Source organism: Mixophyes fleayi, chromosome 8 (assembly GCF_038048845.1).
Source record: "Mixophyes fleayi isolate aMixFle1 chromosome 8, aMixFle1.hap1, whole genome shotgun sequence".
In the NCBI taxonomy this organism is placed as follows: domain Eukaryota; kingdom Metazoa; phylum Chordata; class Amphibia; order Anura; family Limnodynastidae; genus Mixophyes; species Mixophyes fleayi.
The window spans coordinates 39,798,211-39,826,195 of record NC_134409.1 but is presented as its reverse complement, the minus strand read 5'-3'; the positions used below and the strand labels follow the sequence as shown (position 1 = coordinate 39,826,195).

The 27,985-nt window shown below is 39.9% G+C and overlaps 1 protein-coding gene across 1 annotated transcript in view; it reads left to right on the top strand.

The window, feature by feature from the left end:
- The window catches only part of LRRC8C (leucine rich repeat containing 8 VRAC subunit C), a 36,817-nt gene extending 12,667 nt beyond the window's left edge, over positions 1-24,150 (top strand). The window contains exons 2-3 of the mRNA XM_075182404.1: positions 15,514-15,655; positions 18,685-24,150. Of these exons, the coding sequence (XP_075038505.1) occupies positions 15,518-15,655; positions 18,685-20,952 (2,406 nt within the window). The 5' untranslated portion in view covers positions 15,514-15,517 and the 3' untranslated portion in view covers positions 20,953-24,150. The remainder of the gene's footprint in view (positions 1-15,513; positions 15,656-18,684) is intronic.
- The last annotated feature ends 3,835 nt before the right edge of the window (positions 24,151-27,985 follow it).

Sequence of the window (27,985 nt, the reverse complement as noted above, 5' to 3'; positions counted from 1 at the left end):
GTGCCAGGATTGGTGAGAATGGTGGAGACAAGTTGGGTGTGACAATTCCCTGCTCTACAGGAATCTTTCTCACTCTCTCTCAGGGAGCAGTGGACGTATCTGCAAATTAAGCACTTTCTACCAAATTATTCTAGACAGCACCTGTACATCACTACCTAAATATACTCTGGCTTGGCAAATAGCCCTAAATGTTACTCTGGAGGACGGGCACTGGCTAAAGATCTTTACAATGGCAAAGATATGCTCCTCTATCCTTTCCGTCATAGAAATGCAAGTCAAGATTATGACGAGGTGATATAGATATCTTAGCCCTCTAAACAGAATGTTCCCATATATCCCATCTACTTGTTGGAGATGTAATTCAGCAATTGGCACCACATTTCACATATGGTGATAGCAAAAGATCTTGCAGGTTTCCACGCAAATATTAAGTATTGAAGTCCCACTTTATCCCGGTTCGGCTTCTGCTACACACTAGAATTCCCAATTCAATGTATAAGAAATCATTGTTGAAGCATTTAGATAATGCAATAAAAGTTGTAAGTCCGGTTTACTGGAAATCTGAAAGTCCTCCCTTCATGGGGTAAATGTAAGCGGTCAGCTTTCGGCAGGTTTGAAAAGTGGAGGTGTTGCCTATAGCAACCAATCAGATTCTAGCTATTATTTTGTAGAATGTACTAAATAAATGATAACTAGAATCTGCCGGACACTCGCAGCTTGATACATTTACCCCATCTTAATTTCAGTAGAATAGACTTTGTTATGAACATGGAGGACTTTATTTGCTCAACTCAGGACAAGTTCACTGATTTTACAGCTACTTAGCTGATGTTTAAATAAGCCGATGCCTACCGCTCTCATCTAAACTCCACCGCCCACCATATCTCTACACTTCCCTCGCAATAATGAGTGTAGTTAATACTTAATAATGTTTAATACATTCCTTGCATGTAGTATTTGACTGTAAATTGTGGTACCTCCGCACAGGACCATAACCTCTCTTTAGCAATATGTCTCTACTCAAGTGACCTACCCCCCACTCCCCCCCACACATTGTTCCCTCCCTCTTACCCAGGGCCGGTGCTAGGTTCCATGGCCCCCTAGGCATTTTTACAAAATCGGCGCCCCCCCCCCCCCGCAAAAATCGGCGCTCTTCCCCCTCCTCCCCCCTCACCCCGTCTTCCCTTATCTTGTCTCACCACCGCTGCCTCTCTGCTCCGTCTCCTCCTCTCCACTCACTGACACTAGTGAGTGGAGGGGAGGAGATGGAGCAGAGAGGCGGCAGTGGTGAGCAATAGCCTCTTCCCCCCTCCCCTGGCATCTGAATGCTGTGCGGCGGCCGTGACAGGTATGGTCAGTGGTCGCCGCACAGTTTTAAAGTCATTTACCATTCTGTGGCGCCCTCCAGAGCCCGGCGCCCTAGGCAAGTGCCTAACCTTGCCTAATAGGAGAGCCGGGCCTGCTCTTACCCTAATTTCCCTCCTGGTTTCCATAGAGAAATAATTTTTCCTTCTTTTGTCCTATTATTCATGCAGTTGTTAATTTACAGACAAGTGTTTAAACAGATTAATTTATCATGTATTATTATTATTATTATTATTATTATACTTTATTTCTATGGCGCCACAAGGGGTCCGCAGCGCTGTACAGAGAATATATAGAAAGGCATAACATAGAAGAACAGGACACAATATTACAGGCAAAACAGTGCAATGACTACAAAATGGATAGAACAAGGTAACCAGCACTACGGAGGTAGGGGAGAAAAAAACCTGTCTCAAAACTATAGGACATGGGAAGAGGGGGATATAAAATTGAGTAAAACACAACTAACTGAGCTGTGCCCGGTATAGTGGGTGCAGCGGACAGGTGAGAGAAGGCATAGTCATGCTGGTGGTAATGAAAGTGGAAGAAGGAGGACATGAGGGAAGAGGGCCCTGCTTGTACAATCTAAAGCATACGTGCCTACTACTCCCGAATTTCTGGGAGTCCGGGAGAGCAGGCAATTCTCCCTGATCCTGGCCGGCCGTGTAAAGTAAATGGAGGGGGGGAGGGGCTTAGTTTAGTGATGTCATGGGTGTGTCATAGTGGCCTGCCCCCTGGTTTTGTTGGTCCAGAGTAGTGATGTTCCTGTTGGGTCAGGGCTAATTACGCAATTCTTCGAGCCCCGCCCTCACACACCCACCTGCACATTGGACCTCCGGGGAAACATCTTGCCCATGTTGGAAAGTATGAGCTAAAGGGAGGGGCAAACGGGGTGAAACAGAGAGGGTATATCTGTTTATTTGATGTATGACAAGCAATGAATATAGATTATATAAAAAAGAAGCCTGGGACTGCCCTGAATTAGAACTTATTGTCAACTATGCATGTATATATGTTTATTTGAGTCTGTGTGCAATTGAATATACAGAATATGAGTATGTGTATGCCTAAATATGTTTGTGTGTACAGGTAATAAATGTGTATATGTCTGTGTGTATATATGTATGAAAATATGTATTAATGAATAAATGAGCCCTTATTGTATAATATAAGCAGAATAGGAGGTACCTTGGATATAGTGTACCCCTTATATCGAGTCACATAAAGCATGCTGTATTTGTAATAACATTGTCTAGAAATATCACTGGAGGAAACATGACCTTATGTCTGGCTGCCCTCAAATAGATATTGTACCTTATCATTTTGGTAAACAGCAGCTTTATGTCCTCTCTGGGGAATAACACCTTTTACAGAACGAAGACGTACTAGAATAAGTCCATTCACACTAACAAGGAAAGAGGTCTAGCATCCTGTGTAATAGAATGTATTCAGTGTAAGGTCTTCAGCCATGTTTACCTGGTAAATGTAAATATGGATGAACTAAATGAGTCATTTTATGTTCACGAAAGGATACAGATGTCTGTCTGTCTGTTTCAGTGTTGCAGATTCATACTTTTCTTGGCAAATTTTACCATTTGTTTTTTAGCAGCTGTGAGAGCCAGGTAACATATTTAGATAGCAAATAGTGACGCTGGGTAAACGACTGTTGGATGCCCTTAGCTGGGAGTTTCTCCTGAAGGATTCAGCAGTGAATTACACTCTTTGTATTATCAGTGGGGGTATGGTTATTACATTAATCAGTGGGACTTTCCTGACAAGCAAAACCCTGGCAGCGTATTCAACCTCCTTTTTTTGTCATATGACTCTAACTTTAATCAAATTTAACCAGGTGAGGTCCGTTCAGACTGGTCTGGCAAAGGCGCCAGTATCGCCTTGGCAAGATTTTAATGGTAATTTGCGGCAATAGGTAATTTTCTATCACTGTGATAAGGAGTGATAGAAATCAGCCTTATCGTTGAATTTCAATAAATACATCCCTAAGACTTGCATGTGTAGCTTATACCATAGGGAATAGTTATAGATCAATTTCCCTCATTCTTGTATATCTTGCAATTTGCATTTTTGTGCATCTAACGATTCTGGGCCTGATTCATCTTCGGACATTAGTCATTTTACGTGCCGTATCTTGCAAGAAATAGCTCCTCTGCGCATGTTCTGAAACAAACTTTACGCAGATGAACGCAACTGCATGCAATTCACGCCTGAATGCAAATGACACTACTGCTTACGATTTGAGGGTGGAAAGGTGGTGGGAAAGGTTAGACGAACCTATGCAATGTACAGTAAGGGCGCGCCGAGAGTGAGCCAACGCAGATACGGACCTTTCAAGCTCTCTGTTTCTCTTAAGTATGTGTGTTTTTAGCCGTATCATTAGCACTAGCTACAGGGCAGGTGTAAGTGCTGAGTGATAGTGATGACTGTCATGGCATCGCCTTTATATTGAAAACTACACGTACGGGTGCCACTAGATAGCAAAGAAAATGTGTATGCAAGGAAGATTGATATAAACACATTGTATGTACAGTACATATTAAAAACATCCTGATTTATGTATTTAATGTAAAAAAATGAAAAACATTTTTTAAACATTTATTAATTGTGATAGTTTTATGAATTGGTAATTTCACTTATAATTTGATTTTTTGCATGCGTTGTGGTGGGACTTTATATTTCACGTATGCATGTATGTATGTATCCTGCAGTCTGTTCTGTCTGTTAACATACGACAAGTACTGTTTGGGCAGAGCGTACTTACCAGATTATATGGAAACATATCCCATACTTGCCAACTCTCCCTGAATGTCAGAGAGACTCCCTGAAATAGGGGTGATCTCCCTCACTCCCTGAAGAGTCTGGCATTCTCCCTGATGCTGAGCCAGTACAATAAGTGGTTGGCTTCGCCATCTGTGGCATGATGACACAGTTCAGAAATTCAGAAAGTGTCCTATGTCCATGTATTGATGCCTATGGAGGTGGCCATTTTCATAGAGACCAAGATTTAATCAAAGGCTGACAGGTAAGACAACACGACTTCAGTAATGGAGACAGAAATGTAAAAGACACTTTAGTCTCTAGAGATTCATTAGCTACTTTTCTTTAATGTATAGTTGCCTACTCTCCCGGAATGTCCGGGAAACTCCCGCATTTCTGGGAGACCTCCCAGTACTCGCCCCTGCAATTGATAAGGGGTTGGCTTAATGACACAAATATCGTGTCATCTTAGCCCTGCCCCTTGCTGTATTTTGCCAAAATTGTGACAATCATTTAGGGGGCAAAGCCAAAATGATGTGATTCGTCAAGCCCCGCCCCCGCACGCACATCTCCCTCAGGATCTCCCTGGAGCCAACGAGGAAAAGTTGGCAAGTATGACATATCTAGAGATCCACTTGCATGTATGCTTCAGTCCCGTGCTTGTTTTAAAAACACAACTTACATGCAGGTTGCGTTCAAAGATGAATCAGGCCCTATAGGAGTAGTTCTGGCCTGTGATTAAACAGACAAGCTCTACATCTCTTAATTTGAGAAATCAATGTTCAAGCAGATATATAATATCTATTCTCTAGCAGGCATATAGTACTAAAGCGAGTTTCATTATCCTGAAGCCTCTGATATGTTTTACACTCACTTGTACTAGGCCTGGATAGCATTAAAACAATGTAATGTTTACAACAAAAAGTCTCAAGCTTGAGTGTAAAGCAAAGATCTGGCCAGATGATTTATTCTGCATAATGTCTGCTAGTACTATGTAGCATACAGGCAACACATACAGTTTGTATTACTTCACTGTTGGTATAGTCTACAAACTACATTACACAATTCATCAAAAGTCTAAAAGATAAATTGAATTAGATTGCCTTTAAAAGTCCCCCTCCCTGCTTTAAATGCCTTTGACATGGAGATGGCGTGGATGGAAATATGTCACTGTGCGATGAGCAACATGTGAATTATTTTTTAACTACAACTAGGCTAGCATTTAAGGAAAGACAAGACTTTCGTCATGTAGGTTGGAATGTTTGCTAATGAGGCCAAATGAATTATAAGTGAATTATATGAATAAAAAGTTGTTTTGATGGAATAGGTTTACAGTTTAAATTAAATGAAATAAAACCTATGGCGTAAACAATAATCCATGATTAAAGTGGCCTTCATCGATGGAAGTAGTTGTAGTCCAAAACATCGGAAACAAACAGTAACAAAATGTGTATTAATTATAAAACTCATTTTAAACACATTTTGAACTTTATACTTAAAGAAAACAACACTCTTACACTTTTTCTTGTAGAATATGGTAAAAATATGTACACCCTTAGTCTATTTTTCTTTCAAGTCATGTTTATAGTATAACTCCCAATGCTCTACAAGTGTGTAATATAGTCACATTGCACCAACTGTAAGACATAATTCCCACCATGAGAGTAGACTCTTGTAACTGTTGCATGAAGTAATGCCAACTGTGCACCTTCATTACACAAATGGCTCTTTCATACATTAACATACAATGTACCTCCAATAGTGTCACTGCTGTGTACCTGGCTCAGAAAACGTATAGTATGTGTGTACTAGTGATGGGCAACGCATGCTTAGGCCCTCTAACCTTCAGAAGGGCCGCACAGTACCCTTAATCTCTGTAATAAGTTAAATAAGTACATTTAATAAAAAAAAGACACCTACAGCATCTGTAATAACATATCCCATACATGCACTCTCTCCCGGAATGTCAGGGAGACTCCCGAATTTTGGGTAGGTCTCCCACAATCCCGGGAGAGCTGGCATTTCCCCCGCATCTGCCCACTTCATTAAATTAGAGTCGGCATGTACGGGCGGAGAGGGCGGGGCTTTGTGACTTGTGTCATTTTGGCTCGCCCCCAGTGATGTAATGATTGTTGGGTCTTTTTACCACTGTAAAAAGACCCAAAACAGGCATTACATCACTGGAGGCGGGGCCAAAATGCTGCAATTCTTGAAGCCCCGCCCCCTCCACCCATACACCCCTCGTGCCCTCCAGGAACTCCCGGACCCAGCTAACATAAGGTTGGCAAGTATGACATATCTAAAGGCTTTTTAAACGAGTGTACTATAGCGAACACATTTTACAATAAAGCAGGCAGGAGCTGGGGGCCCAAGTGAAGGTTCAGGGGGCCGCAGGGGAAGGTTCAGAGGGCAGCCTGTTGCTCATCATTGGTGTACGCTATTGGGGGAATTCTATTCTGGAGACACTTCGGTCGTATATTTTTACTGAAATATCGGCTCATTCTTCCTCGCACCCCTGAAAACTGATCATATATTTTTACCGTAGTAACAGGAAACTGCACAGCTGCTATGTTCCTGAGAGCATCACAGCTAATTGAATCCCCCCCTAAATGTTGCACTATTTCATTTATGGAGAACACATTTTATAGGGAATACAGTAATAAGCAGAGGGCACTTCGCTGTCTAGAGAAGGGTAAAACAATAATCTTAAACAGTCATCACTGGGACAAATAGACACCACAGGAAATCTGCCTGAGTCACTTATCCTGCTATTTGTACTTCTTTCTTTTTTACTATTTATGAGTAATATAAATGTTTAGTTGCTGGTGAAGGAGAATTTATTCAACAAGTAAGCAGCACAGTTTATTTCCTGGACCCATATGCCGGCAGTTTGTCGAGCTTTCCCCTTCTGTTAGGGAGGGGACATGTTTATATCTTAAAGTATATTTCACTCGGTATAAGAGTGAAGACATAATGAACAGTGTGTGGGAGAGATGTCTTTAAATATACATTTGTACATTTGCTGCTCATACCCCCCCAACAAAATATCAAAATATCAAAATATACGCATGGGACTTGTGTCATTTCTGTGCTTGTTTAGTACTGTAAAAATATAAGACATAACTAGAAATAAAAAATAGGTGCTTGTTAATTATGCGGCCTCCACTTGAAACATAGACTCCGCCCACCTGACGAGCTTCATGCTTGCCTGGTCTCTTGGACGAACAGTCCATTCTGCAGCATCCTGCCCACGGCACTGAGGGGGGAATTCAATTTTGCCGGGGGTAAAGAGGCGCTAAATCTATTACCGTTAATACAGTAATTTTAACCCTGCTAGGGAGCCGCAAGGAAAAAGACGGTGTTGAAATTACCGTATTAACGGTAATTACATGCACTATTACCGCAACGTCTGTAATATTGCGCAGGCCGCATTACTTTTTACAGTAACACGGCCAATTGAATTCCCCCCTGAATGTACTACCCATGAGGCTAGATTTATCAAACCTTCTAAATCGGAAAAAGTGGAGGTGTTGCCCGTAGCAACCATTCAGAATTTAGCTAGCATTGATCTTGTGCATTTTGCTGTTGTGTTTTGGCTACACACATTCTCGCATATAGTCATAAAAACAACTCTGTTAACATGATTTCAGCAGCAATATGCAGATTGTAATGCCAAACATGAATCATGACAACCAGCTGTTAAAATCAGCCACACACCTAGCAACTAGTTTTATAATAAATATCCCAATGGCCTTTGAGCAGTGGTTATTAAAAAAAAAAAAAAATCGCAGAAGCACACAAATAGTGTAATGGAAATTGCTTTTTGTGATCGTTGTCACTGGGCTTGTAGAGCAGAACATCACACCAGGGGGTAAATGTATCAAGCTGAGAGTTTTCCGGCTGGTTTGAAAAACCAATCAGATTCTAGCTATTATTTATTTAGTATATTCTACAAAATGATAGCTAGAATCTGATTGGTTCCTATAGCCAACATCTCCATTTTTCAAACCCGCCGGAAAACTCTCAACTTGATACATTTACCCCCAGAAGTAAAATTAACTTTTTACTAACTTTTGGAAATTGGTACTGTTCAGTGAAAATAGTGAAAATCAGGACTGCTTGGGAAAATTAACTCCTCTGTCCTGATTTTGTTTTAGTTACCATTAGATTAGCTACATACATATATCATACAAGTTAACCCGTGCATGATACTCATGCATTCTAGTCAAATCAAGCTACTTAAGGTGTTAAAAAGGTTCTTGTCATGCATTTGGGCCATAGCCCAGGCCTCAACCACCAACCACTCCCCACTGTCACCCCCCGGCAACCACCAACCACTCCCAACTGTCACTTCTCCTTCAAGAAATTATATATATTTTTTAAATCTTTATAAACACTTTTAACAATTAACAAATTAAAAACATCTTAGTATACCAAATTTCAGCCCTTTATGAATTTTTTTTTCCACACACACACTAAGAATTTAGTAGGTCAGTGTATAACTCCACACACACACAGACAGACTAACACACGCCACTAGACATTTATATTATAGATATATATATATATATATATATATATATATATACATACATACACACACAATATCTGGTAATCATTTTAGGATATGTAATAAACGACTTGAGTGCTAAGGGGTTCCCATTGCAGTAGGAAGTAAAATGTAAAGTAGATATCTATATAGCTATTATTATTATTATTATTATTATTATTATTATTATTATTATTATTATTATGTGGAATATAGTTTAAAGAGCAGGAAATATATTTTTTCCATAGCATCCTATCAACAATTATGTGCCTTGCCAGAGATAATTTGTGTGAGATACAGGCTTACTGGAGCCTGGACATGTAATTAGACTTCCTCAGCTGTAATGTACTCTGTTGTGATTCTGGAGCAGGCATTATCTAATAGAGAACGATAGTACTGGAATGCTAATGCTTTTTTAATTCTTCATCATATTACCTAAAATTTCAAGCTCTAGCACAGAGACACATTTGCAGTAAAGCAGAACATTGTGTGCATTACCTTCATCAAGAGTAATAAGATTGACCAACACAATTAAGTATTAAACATGTCCAAATCATGTAATACACTACTGATTAATGCAAGGCAAACCCATGTCAAATTAATATAGAGACCCCATTTTATTGTAAAACAATCCAAATTAATATTCAGCCACAATTTAATGTAAAACATTCCAGTTATTATTTGACATTTACCCCCCCTCCGCGACGAAGATGCCGTTTTGTCGCAGGGGCGGGGCCAAAATGTAGCGATTCACTGCGAATCGCGACATTTAGGCTAGGCAGTTGCGAGATGCGGGAGACTTGCCTCCTCTCCCGGGAGTCTGTGAGACCGACCCGGAATTTCGGGAGTCTCCTGGACATTCCGGGAGAGTTGGCAAGTATGCCTTAAACACACTTGTCGGTCTATTTATGTAAATTGTCTGTTTTCCTCTGTTAGTACTTTAGACAATTTATCAGAGGGATAACGCCAGAGAAATCACAGTGCTGACCCAGTTATCGCAGAGAAAGAGCCTATTTATACTCCAAAAACACACAGGTAGGTTAATTGGCTGCTGACAAAATTTACCCTAGTCTGTCTGTGTGTGTTAGGGAATTTAGACTGTAAGCCCCAATGGGGAAGGGACTGATGTGAATGAGTTCTATGTACAGCGCTGCGTAATTAGTGGCGCTATATAAATGAATTGTGATGATGATGATGATGATTTAACAAGCTACGAAAATCATTTCTTGCCTTTAACAGTTCACGTTTAGTACTTTTTCTAGCCCTGCCGGAGAAGAGAATCTGAAAAGAGAACCATTTATAAAAATACTTTCATCTATTTTTTTGCTATTTGTTTATTATTATTGTTTTTAATAAGTGGAACTGAGATTTCATGAACCATCTAGAAACGTCATCACTTTTACCGCTTTTGGTCAGTACCGCCCAGCAATATTTCGCTGCCTACAGCGAGATTTATATAATAAATGATGTTGATAAGTGATTTACTAGAAAATCATTCCTATGTCCATAGATTAATAATATTCTTCTCGCTACTGCAGACAGTGTGTTGTCCATTGACACCTGTATGAAAAATCCCAGTTTGGCCCAGACAACAAGCAGCAGGAGTGAGGGGAGCAGCTATGGACTTCCTGTCTAACCCTATTATAGAACAGTGAAATAAGAATTCAAATCCTAAAATGACAGAGCAATTGTTTGTAAACAATTTTTGGTGGGTTTAAAGAACATTTCCATATCAGCTTTCATTAACCAAAGTTAAACTAATAGGTCTATCACTGTAATCTTTCCTACTCAAGGTGAACTCAGCGTATCTGTCACACAACATACACTTACATTGTATTAAAACAACAGCAGATAAGGCAGATATGAACACTTCAGTGATAGAAACATAATTCTGAGGAAATGACTGCTGGTGTAAATGTATCACTGTGTGACTGCATTGTTGTGTTAAACGAAAGCAGTCAGTGCTTAGTATGACAGAACAATGCAGGGGTTAATTGGAACTTCTACTGTGCTATTATCCCATTGTGACTTGTGGTTGCTGGCAAAAATGTCCGGAAACTCAGGCTTAAAGTTAGAAGCATAAATGCTCCGCCTTTGTAAGATATCTTTATTGTCAACTATACTAAATTTAGTTTCTCTTGCCTGGGCTTAATCCATTGAAGAGATATTCTACTGAAAATGTAGTAGATTAAGGGGTCTATTTATCAATGGGAGATACGCTCTAAATCCTGCACAAACAAGAGTTTTTGCAGAATTTAAGGATTCTCACTAATTACCAAAGCCCCCAGTCGGTAAGGACTATCATCGACTGTAGCCATCACCCGGGGCCTCCTGCGATGGTACAAATAGCACAACTATCCTCCAATTGCTAATGCCATTTCAGGAAGAGAAGTCTTGAGTGAGAGCCTCAAGAGAAGACACAACAAAGAGGTGATGGGTGACAAGACCAAGAATATTTGCTTTTCACAACAAATGCCACTGAACAATGAACACTTACATCACCTTACAGTGCTGCACATGCTGCATCATTGTTGCTATTTTAAAACAATTTCCAGAGACACTAAGGGGGGTATTCAATTGTTGCTCTGGGCGCCGCCGGAACGAGCGCGTTAAAACTATTACCGTTTATACGGTAATTACTCGCTCAATTTCAGCTCGCAGCTCCCTGAGCAGCAAGCTGAAATTGAGCGAGTAAATTGCTGTATGAACGGCAATTACGCGCAATATTACCGTATAAACGGTAATAGTTTTAACGCGCTCGTTCCGGCGGCGCCCTGGAGGAACAATTGAATACCCCCCTTTGAGGCATATTCAATTGTTGGCGTTACTGCCTAAAGTAACGCAGCACGCGCACTATTACCGTCATTATGGTAATAGTGCGCTTAAATACCGTTAATACTTTTTACTCGGCGGAAAACAGGAACAATTGAATATGCCCCTTTGCTGCAGACCAGTGCCAACCAAGCCTGTCATGTGTGATGCTGTAGGGGAGACCATTATTTATTACAACCAACATCATGTTGTCTCTACTGGACTAGCGTGTAATATCTTTTTTTTTACGGTTTAAGTACTCTACTTCATTGAAGGGAAGGTACGCATTTGTTATGTATGCACAGTAGTCCCACATTTTGAAAAATATAACCCTCATCTCAGTTCTGATTGTTGCATTGTGTATCTAGCACTTACCTTTCTTGCTGTGATATAATGTTGGGTTGATGTATCAGTTCTGACGACAGGTGTATGATATGATTCCATTAAAATGTTTACTAGATTCTGTGCAGTGTATTGAGCAAATGATAAACTGCATACTGCTGATTCCCTCAGCATTACACTATACCTTAACAACGTAAATCTTAACACTTTACATTCTTAACTACAAATAAAGACACCGACAACTTTGTAGTAAACTTTTTATTTATTTATTATTTTATTTATTATTATTAATACCTATAAAAGGGTGGCGGCGAGAGCGATACAATCATCTAACAACTAATAGCGAAACCGAACAGTGTATGGCCCAGAGGCCCAACCACTGGTCCCAGGACCACAGTCCTTTAAGATTGGCCGGTGCTAAATCTGGCGTCATCGTGACCACTCCCCTCTGGTGTCCCCAAGACGTACACGCACAGTGCAGGTCAAGGGGTCCTCGCACAGAGGTATCAAGAGCCAGGGTGCTTCGAAAGGAGCAGTGACGTGCGGCCAATCAGCGGTAGCACCGTATGAATTAGTCGCTGATTGTAAAAGCTCTCCTGTCTGCCAACCTTTCCCATTTCACTCTTCTACCTAGCACTAACTTAAATACAAAAAGGGAGGGTGGGTGGGAAATCCTGTTGACTAGAGGAAGTTGAACTGTCTGGTCAGTGGTATATATAAAAAAAACTCCTCCTACTCCTCCCCCTAACATCCGAGAACAGCAATCCTCCCACAGTTAACCCTGTAATGTCCGTGCCTGCTTCGTGACAAGCAGATGCGTTTATCTGCATTCAGCTTAAGGGCTTCATTTTTAATTAGAAATAGATCCTTATTTCAAATATTTGGAAACTGAAAATTAGGGACATGTAGCATAAATCTGCTGTATTAATACACTGTGCAAATCCCTAAAAACTATGGGACCTATTAAGAAAATGTCTGGAAACCAAGTGTAAGACATTAGTATATAAAAAGACTATACTGTTGGGTACATTTCTGCATTCAGGTACTGATAATCACAGCCTATTCTAAAACAATAAGGGCTCGTACACACAAGCATTAAATCAAGCACTCAAAGCTTGTTTAGTGGGCTTCAGCAAAGCTTTCTTCCACAGGGGCTTAAAAAATAAAATAAAGTAATAATGGACTTGTACAATACACACTGACAAGTGTCCGTACACTATGCTGCACAACTCAGCTTTGAACTTGTGTTTAAGCTTAGGCAATGTAATCAAAGCTTTATTTTTCAACACACTTGTGTACAAAGCATCACAAATCAGATGCCATTAGCTTGGACAGGCTAATGTAATCGAACAGATAGCTGAGAGAGTCTGAATGACGTGGGATGCTGGGATTCAGAATCGTAGCCAGCACAGGAAATAATATTTCACATATGATTACTTCCTTTCTTTAAATTGTTATTTTTGATGTTTGAGACTTATGCTTGTTTTTTCTAGTTTTAAATGAAAGGTCAAGATGACATAGAATATAACATACATGTAAAATATTTGCAGTATATAAGCTAAAATGTGTGATTATGCTGTAGATAAAAGTGACTAAACATTGATTCTTCTGTGTCAGTTTAGATGTTGCTGTTATTGCTCACTACTGAGGGGGCACTGTTGTAATTGTTGTCAATGGAGAATCGTACCGCAACTAAGAAGTCATCCCGCCCTCTGCGATCGGCCAATGACCGTCGCCTCTCTCTCCCCCCCCCCCCCCCGGTTACCTCCTCCCCCGCACGTATCCAAAACTTCTCCCACGCTGCCCCCCTCCACTGGAACTAGCTCCCCCGCTCCATCAGAACATCCCCCAACTTGTCCAGCTTCAAACGGGCTTTAAAAACCCACCTTTTCTTAAAAGCCTTCCAGTCTCCTACTTAACTACCCACCATGTCGAACTCTTCTCCCCCCTCTTCCCCCTTCCCTGACTCAGCCTCCGATGTCCCCCTTTCTTCCTCTCACCCTTGTGTCTCTCTGTCTGTCCACCCCTCCCCTTAGATTGTACGCTCCTTCGAGCAGGGCCACCTCTCCTCCTGTGCTCCACCACTCATAACTCTGCTCTCCAGCTACTCAGTCTCCTTCTTGAGGGCCCTCTGCCCTTCGACCCCTTTCGCTACTCTCTTCACCCTTCTGTGGCTCTCACCTGTCATCTGCGCCCCCTCTTGGGTTCAGTCTATCAATGTACGTGGACTAACCCCTTTCCCCACTCCCTCCAGCTGTGTTTTGAACTTCCTGAGTTACTGCGCTTCTTGTTAACTGTACCGCGCTGTCTCACCCTGTACTGTGATATTGTCTGTCCATGTACGGCGCTACGAATACCTTATGGCGCCCTATAAATAAAAATGAATAATAAAAATGAATAATAATAATAATAATACAGCGGAATAACGTGAAGAACATTTTCTAACTGATGTTGTTAATTGTTTAGGGAATTGTCTCTATATGTTGCTCTGTGTTATCATTGGTGAATGCTTTGTAAAAGAGGTGTGGCTATTGGATGGAGCAGGGTTAAAGTATTAAAAGTAATGACTGAGTCCAAATTTATAGCAGCAAGTAAAGCCACTCTTTCGCATCAATATATATCAACGGCTGTGTATAATAATGTATCTGAAATAACTGAAGTGTTTGTTCACCCTGCCCTCACTTCTCCTCTACAATACGATGCCATGTTAACTGTGTGATGCTCCTCTAACTTATCAGACTAAGTTGTGACTGACAGTTTTGCAGACTTGCTCTGCAGAAATGCATTGTGTAGATTGGTGGATTCATACACATGTGTGGGGCCAGCAATGTCACAGCAGCTACAATGACTATAATGTTAGCTTTATGACCTGCATTAAGTTCCAGTAGTACACTATCACCAAGGGGAGGGCTGGCAAATTTTAGCCCAGGGAGCAAGACTCAACTCAGCAGCCTATTTTCAAGGAAAAAAAAATGCAAGTGGCCCAATGACCCAGCCCAAGATAGCCCACTATGGGACCAGTCTGGGGGAGAAGAAGCCCCCCTGCCCCCCAGCCCAGCCTGTCCTGACTATCCTAGGGATGTGGCTTTAACTATGTGCCATGTACTGGGGACTTAATACAGTGTTCAGTTTTACAGAGCTGCAATGGAGGGGCTGAACTATAACTATAATACAAAGTTTCATTTCAGGTTTCGTGATCCTGCAATGGAAGTGTGTATGTTTTTATTTAGTGGTTACAAAATGTAAATACGTATAGTTGAAGGTTTTAGTAAACACAATGGATCACATATACAATATAATGTGTTTCACTTTCAATATGAGGAATTGCATGGTGGTTATATGCAGTGAAATTGGGGAAAAAGAAAAGTGTCAGGTTTCAGCTTGATAAGAATCTAGCTGTACATGTCTGGCTTTTGTTCCTTGGTATAAATATGCAGCATGGTTATAAAATAGTAATTACTTTTTCTAAGATCTAAAAGATGAAATGTTATACTTTGTAGATGTAATCTCTGCACTTTTAATATGTTTAGACTGTGCTTTTCTCATTGGCACTGCAGCAAATGTGTGACCTGTCAGAATGATGATAGAGTAGCAAGGAGGGAATTCTGTAAAGCATTCTTCTCTGACCCTGCTAAGAAAGATTGTTATATCTCAATGGTATTTGTTCTCTACAGGACAATGATTCCAGTTACTGAATTCCGTCAGTTCTCAGAACAGCAGCCGGCATTCCGTGTCCTGAAACCTTGGTGGGATGTGTTCACGGACTATCTTTCTGTGGCCATGCTCATGATAGGGGTGTTCGGCTGTACACTGCAGGTAATTATTAATTAGTGTGTTTGTATTAATCAATCTCTGAATGCCTCTGGAAAGGTGTCCACAAATGGGCTGGGTCTAGCACTAAAGTCGACTCTCGAGCTAAGTGGCTAGATCACTACTGGATTCATTATAGCCAATTAGATGGAAGATGCACGGTGGCTAAGTGGTTAGCACCTCTGCCTCACAGCACTGGGGTCATGAGTTCGATTCCCGACCATGGCCTTATCTGTGTGGAGTTTGTATGTTCTCCCTGTGTTTGCGTGGGTTTCCTCCGGGTGCTCCAGTTTCCTTCCACACTCCAAAAACATACTAGTAGGTGAATTGGCTGCTATCAAATTGACCCTAGTCTCTCTCTGTGTCTGTCTGTGTGTGTGTGTTAGGAAATTTAGACTGTAAGCTCCAATGGGGCAGGGACTTATGTGAATGCGTTCTCTGTACAGCGCTGCGGAATTAGTGGCACTATACAAATAAATGATGATGATGATGATGCACACACAATCTGATAGTAATCATCTTCCAATCACATTGATTTCTGTAAGATCATTTTCTGGCATTGTTATTATTTTGGGGCTGAATGTTGCAATATTGGATGAACTGCCTAATATCCACTGGGATATTACATCACGTGTGGCCAGTTTAAAATGTATTCATTGGGGATGATATTTAAAGGAATAAAAGCAGTGGGTGGAGATTTCACTTGAGGATTAAAAGATAGCTAATTGTTTGCCTGTTATCAAAGGATGTACTGTTCTGCTCAAAAGGAAGTTGGGAGTGCACATGAATATTGCTTCCCCTACACAACACAATCCATTTTAAATACTTTTAAAAGGAGGTGTCCATGCAGTTCTAATCTTCTTTTTGGTATCGCTCTCCCTTCAACTAGCAGAAGTGGGAAAAAACAAGAAATATAAAAGCACTCCTCCCTGTATATTCATTGCAAAATTATTAATATAAATAGCAAACATTCTGATAATGAAGCATTAGTCTCCCACTAAATTTATTTATTGCACTGCAACTATTAAAAGTCACTTTTGAGGATAGCTTAGGGAAATTCCATTGTGGTTTCACATCTGAAATTGTAATTGGCTTGATTTTATCTGGCATCCGTTCCCTTGTTGCATTCATTTTGTATGAACCAGAATTAACAATCCAATTTATAATTACAAGACATTTCTTCTACACTGTGCAAGTATGAAATATTCCTTGCAGCTGTCAGGCTCTCTCACACATCTTAATTTGTCACTTGTTCATCCATTAGCTTAACTTGTTGTAAAGTACACTTTACAGCCGTCCAAACCCAGTTCCAAAGGTTTGTATAAATTTAATTTTTGGAGATTTTAAACACTTTATTTTGCTCTACAGCACCATCTTGGCCTATCATGTTCTTTAAGGTTGTGTTTAAAGCCCTGCAGTAACCTACTATGGCCTCCAAAGCCCATTGCATGATTTACACTCCTACACATACCTCCCAAAATCAGGATAAAATAAGTACACCCCCGATTGGCCCATAACCTGCTTTTGATTCAACCAAACCCTGTCCAGATTCACAGAGCCACACCCACTTTACTATAAACTCACAATCACTTTCTTGTACACCATGCCTTTCTGGGGTACGAGCATCTCGACAGTCTCACCAAAGTACTGACACTCCTTTTAGTCTGTGTTATCATCTTCATCCGTTGGCCACATCTAAGAACTTCACTAAGCCAAGAGGAAGTTTCTACATACCCAGTTACTTCCTTGTGCCATACATAATGATGTACTCAATGCCTGCAGTAAACCCTGATAACATGATCACCAGTCCTGAAGAGATGCATCGGCTTGGGGAAGCATATTAAACAAGGATCGCAATGTTACATTTACCGCTGCAATCCTTTCACTATTGCCATATTTGTATTTTTTTTATTTATTTATTTTTAACAAGTCAAGCCAGGTCACGCATGTGCAGATGCATTCAGGACAGGCTGTCAAACTGGTATCACCGCTGCCAGCCTGTATCACTCATCTTATCCTCTTAGTAAGAAAATATACATTTGGACGCTATAAATGTCAATCTGATTAATTCCCTGGTTCAAGTCAGACATATATATTATAATAATTATATAATTTCAGGTAAATGCATCCAATCCACTTTTAAATTCAGTTAATAAATTGACTGTCCCCTTGGCACCATGACTATTCTAGGTATGAAAAGCCCGTTATACATAGCAGTGTATTGACCCCACATATACATATACATAGTAATTAGGTCACTAATAAAGTTCCTTTTTTTCAAATTAAATAAACCTAATTTGTCTAATCTTTTTTCATAACATGACCCCTCCATTCCCTTAATTATAACGTTTTCTGCCTCTGAGCCCACTCAAGTTCTCCTATGTCCTTGTAGACTGGTGCCCAAAACTGTACCCCTTAACAATGTGAGCTTGCAAGTACAATGGTAAAAATACATGTGCTTCCCTATTTTTATGCAATCCAGGATTGTATTAGTCTTTGCAGCAGCTGTCTGCATAATGTCTGCTGCTGTAATGCTCTTTGTTTGTAAAGTTGATTGGTACTGTTGTCACACCAGAGGGGTTACCAAACCCTATAACTGGCCCCAAAACTGTCCGATAATGTATTTTCTTATCATGACCCACTCATATTGGGCATTATGTAAATATACATGTTGTTGGTTGCAATTTCTTAGGTAGACTAGAGTGGGCATATCTTTAAAAAATGAATCAAATATGTTTTGTTTATCTGTGCACTTAGAATGGAGAGAAGCTTCCATAATAACCTTTTGGTTTCACCAAACCCACATTGGTTGCCTCTTACCTTTATTTTGCATATTATCCACTAGCATTATGGAATTGCTATTAGCATATATGTAAAATGAGGCAGAAAATAAAGATATATTACTTAAAAAATGTAATTATTTTGTAAGTTTATACAAGACACAGCATGATATAAATGTTAGTATGGGTGGAATCATAATGTAATATTTACTTAGGTAGTAAGTAAACTTCCTCTTGTCTTTTCCTCATATTCAGGTCATGCAGGACAAGATCATCTGTCTGCCAAAAAGAATACATCCAGTTCTCAACTCTTCCATGTATAACGCATCAAGCACTGTGGTGAACAATGTGCCAGTTCCCGCTCCCAAACCAACAACTCCTTCCGGGACTGTGGAAATGAAAGGATTAAAGACAGACTTGGATCTTCAACAATACAGCTTCATCAACCAAATGTGTTATGAGCGTGCTCTCCATTGGTACGCAAAATATTTTCCTTACCTGGTTCTCATTCACACCTTAATTTTTATGGTGTGTAGCAACTTTTGGTTTAAATTTCCTGGATCCAGCTCAAAAATTGAGCATTTTATTTCTATATTGGGGAAGTGTTTCGAATCGCCCTGGACAACCCGAGCTTTGTCTGAAGTGTCTGGTGAGGAGCCAGAAGAAAAGGACAACCGTAAGAACAATCTAAGCAAGTCCATTGCCAGTCCATCCACTGTGGAGAGCCCTCTTGTGAAGACTCAGTCACTGAAATCCATACCTGAGAAGTTTGTGGTGGATAAAGCTACTGCTGGAGCTCTGGATAAAAAGGAAGGAGAACAAGCCAAGGCCTTGTTTGAGAAAGTTAAAAAATTCCGACTCCATGTTGAGGAAGGAGATCTGCTATATGCCATGTACGTACGCCAAACCATCCTGAAAGTTCTTAAATTCCTCATAATTATTGGTTACAATAGTGCACTTGTTTCAAAAGTACAGTTTACGGTGGACTGTAATGTTGACATACAGGACATGACTGGATATAAGCACTTTTCCTGTAACCATACAATGGCACACTTGTTTTCCAAGCTATCCTTTTGTTACTTGTGCTTTGTTGGTGTCTATGGCTTTACTTGCCTTTATACGCTATACTGGCTGTTCTACCGGTCCTTAAAGGAGTATTCCTTTGAATATGTCCGACAGGAGAGTGGTATTGACGATATCCCAGATGTTAAGAATGACTTTGCCTTCATGTTTCACATGATAGATCAGTATGACCCACTATACTCCAAAAGATTTGCTGTTTTTCTCTCCGAAGTCAGTGAAAACAAATTGAAGCAATTAAACTTAAATAATGAATGGACAGCTGATAAGCTGAGGCAAAGGTTGCAAACAAACGCCTACAACCGATTGGAGATACAGTTATTTATGCTCTCCGGCCTTCCAGACACTGTGTTTGAGATTACAGAGCTGCAGTCCTTAAAGATGGAAATTATTAATAATGTCATGATACCAGCAACAATTGCTCAGCTGGATAATCTCCAAGAATTGTCCTTGTATCAGTGTTCTGTAAAAATTCACACAGCAGCCTTAGCTTTTCTAAAAGAAAACCTGAAGATCTTGAGAGTGAAATTTGATGATGTGCGAGAACTTCCACCATGGATGTACAGTCTGAGGAACCTAGAGGAACTGTATTTGATTGGCTCTTTAAGCCCTGATGTATCCAAAAACATCAACCTTGAGACTTTCCGGGAGCTGAAGAGTCTAAAGATACTATTTATCAAGAGTAATTTATCTAAAATCCCTCAAGGGGCTGTTGATGTTTCCGGTCATCTTCAGAAGTTGAGTATCCAAAATGATGGCACAAAGTTGGTGATGCTGAACAATCTGAAGAAAATGGTCAACTTGACTGAGCTGGAGCTAATACACTGTGACTTAGAGCGCATACCTCATGCAATTTTCAGTCTCTTAGTACTCCAAGAACTGGATCTGAAGGAAAATAATCTCAAGTCCATTGAAGAAATACTCAGTTTCCAACATTTGCGTAAACTCACCATCTTAAAGCTGTGGTACAACAGTATTACTTATATCCCAGAACACATAAAAAAGCTCACTAGCTTGGAAAGACTGTACTTCAATCATAACAAGATAGAAGTGCTTCCTTCTCATTTGTTCTTATGCCACAAACTCCGATACTTAGACTTATCTTATAATGATATTAGATTCATTCCCCCCGAGATTGGAGTCCTCCAAAGTTTACAGTATTTTTCAATTTCTTGCAACAAAGTGGAAAGTGTGCCTGATGAAATGTACTTCTGCAAGAAATTGAAAACCTTAAAAATCGGGAAAAATAACTTGTGTTCTCTTTCACCAAAAATTGGCAACTTAGTGTTCCTATCATATCTGGATATTAAAGGTAATCACTTTGAAACGTTGCCACCGGAACTTGCAGATTGTAGGTCCCTGAAAAGAAATGGACTTCTTGTAGAAGACACTTTATTTGAAACACTTCCCTCTGATATTAGAGAACAAATGAAATCAGAGTAAAACAAGGGAACCTACTGGCAGGATCTACTGCTGTAATAGACTTTGGGAAATTAAAATCAGTACTGTTGTCACGACAGGGGACTTGCTACACCCTATTACGGGACCCAAATTAGTTTTTTTCTATGTCCCGCTTATTCTGGGCATTATGTCAATGCACATGTTGTTGGTTGCTATGTCTTCAGATTATTATTGACTTTAAAACAATAGGGTATTTTAGACAAAAGGTATTGCAGGGCAATATATGTTTTTGGGACCTCAGTAGACTTTCATTTGGGTTTTCAAATGCTCAGGTACTGTCTGTAGTTCTGAGAAACCTTTATATTTTTTGGTAAAAAATATATATCATGCTATAGAATTACTTGTGTTTTATTGTGTTACTGTTACAGGGACCAACATATCATGTGCATTACTTTTATGTGTTTTGTATACATGAATGAACTTAAGTGACTATCTAGTGCATTAAGAATGTTTATTTGTGCCTTATTTTTTCACTTATCTAAACAATATATGTGTTTTGGACTTCTTGATACTAGACTCACCTAGACTGTAAAAATGATTTGGAATATGATTGAGTTGTTTGCCTCTTCCCCATACTAATGATAACTGGGTTTTGAAATCAATCCTATCTTCATCTTGGCCAGTGTTGTGTAATATTATAAATATAAGGAAGAGCCTGGCTGCTTATCACCGTTCTTGAGCTGTCTGGCAATGGTATGCAAAAATTTAAGTTGTTTGAAAAATCCATTATGCAGGATTGCACTGAACACTTCTCAATGCAACACATCAGGGTGGAGTTCTCATTAGATTAGGATTTAACTCTTTAATTTCCAGATAGCTTTGCAACACTGACTACCATTATGATAACTAAAAAATGCTAGGTGTCTGCAGTGTTTTCAGGTTGTATAGAGTTGTACTGGCTGAGCCACAATTATCAGGGACTGAGTATTATATCTGCAGTTTTTACAGCATCCACTGAATGGTGTATAGCAGTGATGAACAGTGGGACAGGAGTAATCCCTCAGTTGCAGCAGTTTAATTGCCTATGCTTTTACAGCATGTATAGGTCATAGAATCCTGTTCTATAGATGCTGACATTTTTGTATCTAGTAGCCAATTAACTATGGGTAAAAATAAGTGATATTTTTCATCATTAAAATTTATATTTTGAATTTTATCCAGATTTTTCAACAATACTTTTATTCTAGAAATCTTCTTTATTCATGATACAATTGTACATATTACACATGTGCTGCCTTATATTGCATAATTCCTCTTTATAGCCTGCAGATGACAAATCTACCATGTGTTCATAATAACCAATGTTATGCCCAGTCAGAGAGAATAATGGCTGCCAGCAGGGGTGTAACTAGATATTTGTAGGTCCCATGGCAAAATTTTGCAGCCCATGGCTGCTGGTATGGTAACTATGGGAACCAATCTATACTGGTAACCAATCACAGGCTTCATTTTGGTTGCTATGGCATTAGTCACGTCTTGATCACTAGAGAGAGGTTCAGTAAGCCGGGTGATGTGAGAAATTGTCTGTAACCCCGCTGCGGCTGCATGGGGCTTTAACAAACGAGGCTGCCTTCTCCCAGTTATGGGCCCCATAGTGGGTGCCCCCTTTGTTACTACGGTGGTTCCAACCCCGGCCACTAGTAAAACACATATACACAATCATAGTCATCTTTTTTCTACAGTCTATGCTGTTTTTGCAATAACAGGAAAACCGAAATGGAAGTTACATCTGTAGTCTCTCATGCCAAATAAAATATTCACCTCCATTGCCTCACATGTAGTTGGAACATTGAGCCCTGCTCCAGCTTAGCGATTTGATCTTGCAATGATAGTGTTAAAATCTTTATGTAATGAGAACTCCATCCAGAAGGCCTGTACTGAGAATTTGCTGCTCAGTGTAACCCTGAACAATTGATTTACCCCATACTTCCGAAATGTCCTAGAGACTTGCGAATTTTGAATAGTTCTCCTGGACACCCTGGGAGAGCAGTCCTTTATAAATTATCCATTTCACTCAAATCATTTTGGGACCACCTCTGTGGTATAAAATTGCGACTGAGGCATTTCGCTACGATTCAGTGATGTCAAAAAGACGCAATTTGGGATCTCCTGAATGGGAGATCTTTGAAATTGGCAAATCTGATTTACCCTAACAATCTCAGGTTTTCACTATTTTCCAGAATGCACAGCTTAGATGGAACATTGGAGACAATGCATCAAATAAATATAGTATTTAGCAAAATCGATTTGCATCTCCCTGTCCCCAGGGGAGGGCTGGCAAATTTTAGCCTGGGGGGCAAGGATCGACTCAGAAGCCTTTTTTCAATGAAAAGAAATGCAGGTGGCCCAGTGACCCAGGCCAAGGTAGCCCACTATGGGACCGGCCACGGAGGCAGATACCCCCTGCCCCCCCAGCCCAGCCTGCCCCTGTCTGTCCCCTATATATAAAAAATGGTGGGATATGTAAATTTCTACTACGGGTTTACTTCCAAGTTATTGAGAAAGCATCTACTGTAAAAAATAAAAGCAAAGAACAAATTGAAGAACAAATTGACATGTCTTCCACTAATCGGAATAAGTCACTCGCTTATAACATTTATAGGCAACATGATACACTTCAGGGGGCACTGGGGCCGTCCTCTAACCTTCATAACGGCCGTGCATTATTCTTAATCTCAGTAATAACGTAAAACAATACGTTTAATCAAAGAAAGAGACACCTATCTGTAATAACATATCAGCAGGCATGTTAAACAAGTGTTACAAGCTATAACAAACAAATCTGGCTGCAGATGAAGCCTTGGAGGGCAACATACGGCCCTAGGACCACCGTTTGTCCATCACTAGCTTACAAGATGTTTGGTTTTACTGATATGATCATTCCTCAAGCACTGAGTTAATCTTTGCTCTAATTCAGTAGTGAGATATAAATATGTTGTTCTTAACCAATCTGTCCATCTTCATATTGTACACAGAATTTTTTTAGGCCAAATTTGTTCATGGTGCAGTTTTTCTATTCTTTGTCATTTTTATTTATTTTATAATACAGTTTCTAGCCAGTGGTGCCTGTAACTCATATGACAGCATACAGCTTAAGTGAATATTCCTCATGTTACCAAACAACTGTGGAGTGTAAATACATACAAATTACACAATAAACTTATATGGCTGTAAACTTTATATATGTGTAAGTTTCTTATGCAATTGCTGAGCTCATGTTTAAATGATAATCTGGTGGATGTGATATATTTTTACAGGTTTGCCACAATGTTTTGAGCACTGATGTTATAAATGGGATTCCAATGACTGTCTCCTTCACCTGAACCACCCCAAGCTTTACATTGCTGAGCAGATCAGAAGACACCCCATAGTTTTAAATAAATTGGGACAGAATCACAATAAACATGTGGCAACAATCATATCAACCAATGAGTAACATGACCAATATAACTATTCAGTTTAATACTTGCTTTCAGGGGCGGGCTGGCCTGACCGCTCAGTCACACCGCCATTTAAATATCGTTGTTGAACATAGAATTCTAGAACAAGATTTGTTACTCACTGATTGTTTATCTAACAAATCTTGTTCTAGAATTCTATGTTTAACAACAATATTTTTAATTGTACCAAAGCACCTATTAAACTAACAGAACAATTATCAATCTTTCAATCCCAGAATATATCCCTGTTAACGGTCTTGGTTTCAACAACTTATCAGCTTTTAAATGATTTATCCATATACGAAGCCTCATCCAGCAAATCCGACAGATAACCGTATCCTTGAAAGGAATTGCATACTTGCCGACTGTAGACGTCTCCCCCAGAGCCGTAATTTAAAATATTAGCACCTGGGGCAAGAGAGAAAAATGCGGTCCCTCCTAGCCCTCAATTTTAAACAAATGTATGTAAAATATTCATAAACTGCGCCCCCCTTCAGCGTGTGCCCTGGGTGGTCACCCTTAGCGAACAGCCCTAGTTGTGGCCCTGGTCTCCCGTCCGGGATCTCCGGGAGGTCACGTGGGAGATGCAGGAGAATTAATGATGCCACAAATTGCATCATTTTGGCCGTACCCTATCAGCACGATGGCTCGATTGCGAAAGTGTCTGGGACCTGAGATAAAGGCCTACTCTCCAGGGGGTCTGGGTGAACTACCAGAAATTTGGGAGTCTCCCAGGCATTCCAGGTGAGTAGACAAGGGATCAAATATAATTTAAGTCCATGCATTGAGTAGATCAATCAACTAGCAAATTCAAAATGAGGCTTGCAATGCATGCCTCAATATACCAGAGTAGCGTTTATTGCAGTGAATTATGCGCCGTCGCACAGATTGGTTTTTTTTTGCAATAAGCTGAACGAATACAAGCTATTTTGTCACAACATAGCACAGATTAATCACATTATCTTATATTGCTGCTCTGAGGTCTGAGTGCAGCCCCATTTCTGATATGTGAGGTCAGCATAATGCCTGATGTGGTGTATGAGTTTACAGGGATGTCGCAACCGAATGCAAGTGTGAGTTCAGGCTAATGGTTAGAGACCGTAATGGGTTCAGAATCCCAAGTGAGTTCCAAACTGGCCATGTGAGCAGGTCAGCTGTTCTGAGTCTGTTGTTTATGATCACTCTCTGGTTCAGATTCATTTCTGAGAGATGAGCTCCAGAATGTCTTTAACCTGACCTGCAATTGGGGCAAGTGGGAGGGGTACTGGGAGGTGTCCCTTAAATGCAGTTGTGATAGAGGCAAGGAAGAGTGCTATACTGTGAATATATAAACCATGAGAGTGGAGGCCACAGTGTAGGAGGATAGGCTGAGTACAGTAAGTGTGTTAATGTAAATGCAGCTCAAGCAGATGTGAATGCACATGAAGATACACCTGTCAGGAGCCATATATCTTGCCATTGCTGGGGGGCTGGTGCAAATATACACAATGACGATGTCGACAACTATGCGCAACACTATTTAGCAGCTTCTGATTAGCTAATTGCGTATTGACACCTCCACCTGATAGTACTTAGTTTGTAAGGGTGGTGGCTATATTATATATCAATATATTATATATTGTTATTACTTAATTGGTTTACTGCAGAAAAAAAGAAGATTGCCATTTTATTTTTAAGGGGAAACGAGTCGATTTTATTTAATTTAACTTTATTACATTTAATTTATTTTTATTTAATTTAATTTGTATTTAATTACATTTTATATGGAAATGTGACTTTTATTAATAATGATCAAGACACCTCATTCTTGTGTATATGACACTTTTGTACAAATAGGGCAATGCGACTAAAACTGTCAAGTCAGATCTCTGGGCAAAAACTACTATAGGGGCTTGGAGCCCCTTTTTCTCGCTTTTGGTATCTCATTTTACACCAGTTGTAACAGTGACTGTAGATATACAAAGACTCCCAATGCTATGTTGAATTTTTGTAAGTGTTTCAGGGGCTGAACAAAAATGTATATATAAATTAATAAATATTATTATTAATATGAATTACCAATTAGTACAGTAGCTGCTAGTAAGATAGATAAATTCAATTGTTCATCTTAAAAATTTCCATAAGAGCTTACATACTAAAGATACAATTTATTACATTATGCTCAGTACATCATAACATTCAGGAAAAGCAATATACTTATTATTAGAAAGCAAACAATTTCTTGCACTGTAAATATTTGTCTGGATCATTTGACAACTGTTTGTCTCAAGGTCAATTAGCTGATATTACAGCAAGTAGGTTAAGAGTCATTTAAAATATTTAATACTAACTAGGGAAACCTGACGATAACCGCCCCAAATCAAACTGAAATGCAATCAGGCGCGGGCTGGCAGGTTTCAGCCCGGGGGGGCACACAGGCGGCCGCATCACATGACACGCGATGCGGCCTCATCATTATGACGCGGCCGCATCGCCTGTCATAATGCGACCGCCTGTACGCTGACGCGGCCGCATCGTGTAACAAGTGATGCGGCCGACGGTAGTATTCGCCCAATATTGCAATACTGCATCGGCCGGCCCGAACAGCCGTTAGACAGAGCTGCCCCCCCGGTCCAGCCCGTCCCTGCATGCAATGACTAAACTACTTCATCAACAGAACTCAACAACCATATTACATGTGAAATCTCAACAGTGGAGTACAATGAACAAACAATTACACCATCAATCACCACATCAAAGGAACCAAAGAATCTCCCTACACACCACAATACATGTACAAGTTCTTCCATCAAAGCCACACCGCCGGGCATGGTCCACTCAAGACGCACCGACACACGTGGCCGCAAAATTGTCATTTTTCACAGTCATTAACCTAGTTTTTATTCAGATTTCTTTGACAGTCTAATCTCATTTGATTGGGAGTATTTTTAAATCTATAGTCGCTGCCTCACTGGTTATGGTATGTGCTATAAATTTAAATTGCTATATCTCATGTTTGTTACTGGACGCACTGCACGAAATTCAGAGCCATAGTAAAGTGAATAGTTGTTCATCATCAATGTAGGTTATTTATTAAATGTTTATAAACACAACACTTCTATATCAATCTATATTAAAGAACATTTGGTAGTTATACTAAGACAATCTTTAATTTTAGAGCAGATACCATGACTTCAGAAAGTAGCATGAAGGCTTTTGTGTAGAAGTTAATGGGAGGGACAAAACACAGTCTTTGTCTACCCAACAGAAATATTGGGGGGCTGCTGCAACCTCTGTCCCCCTGGTGTCTACACCCCTGCGGGAGCCCAGTGTTGGACTGACCCAATGGGGTCCCAAGGATCCCCGGGGTCCTGGGGATTGTCTACTTTTAGCTTTTTTTCACATAATACAAATTTACTGACATTTTTTTAACTTAGCAGTAAAAAAAATTTCAAGGATTAGTGTTAAGTTATGTATTCAAACAAAACACTGCTTATCACTTTTTGTGTTTTTTTTTGTTTTTTTTTTGGGTTTCTCTATGATAGTGCAGACATGCGGAGACTTTCTCTTTGTGCATATGTGTCCATTTGTCTGAT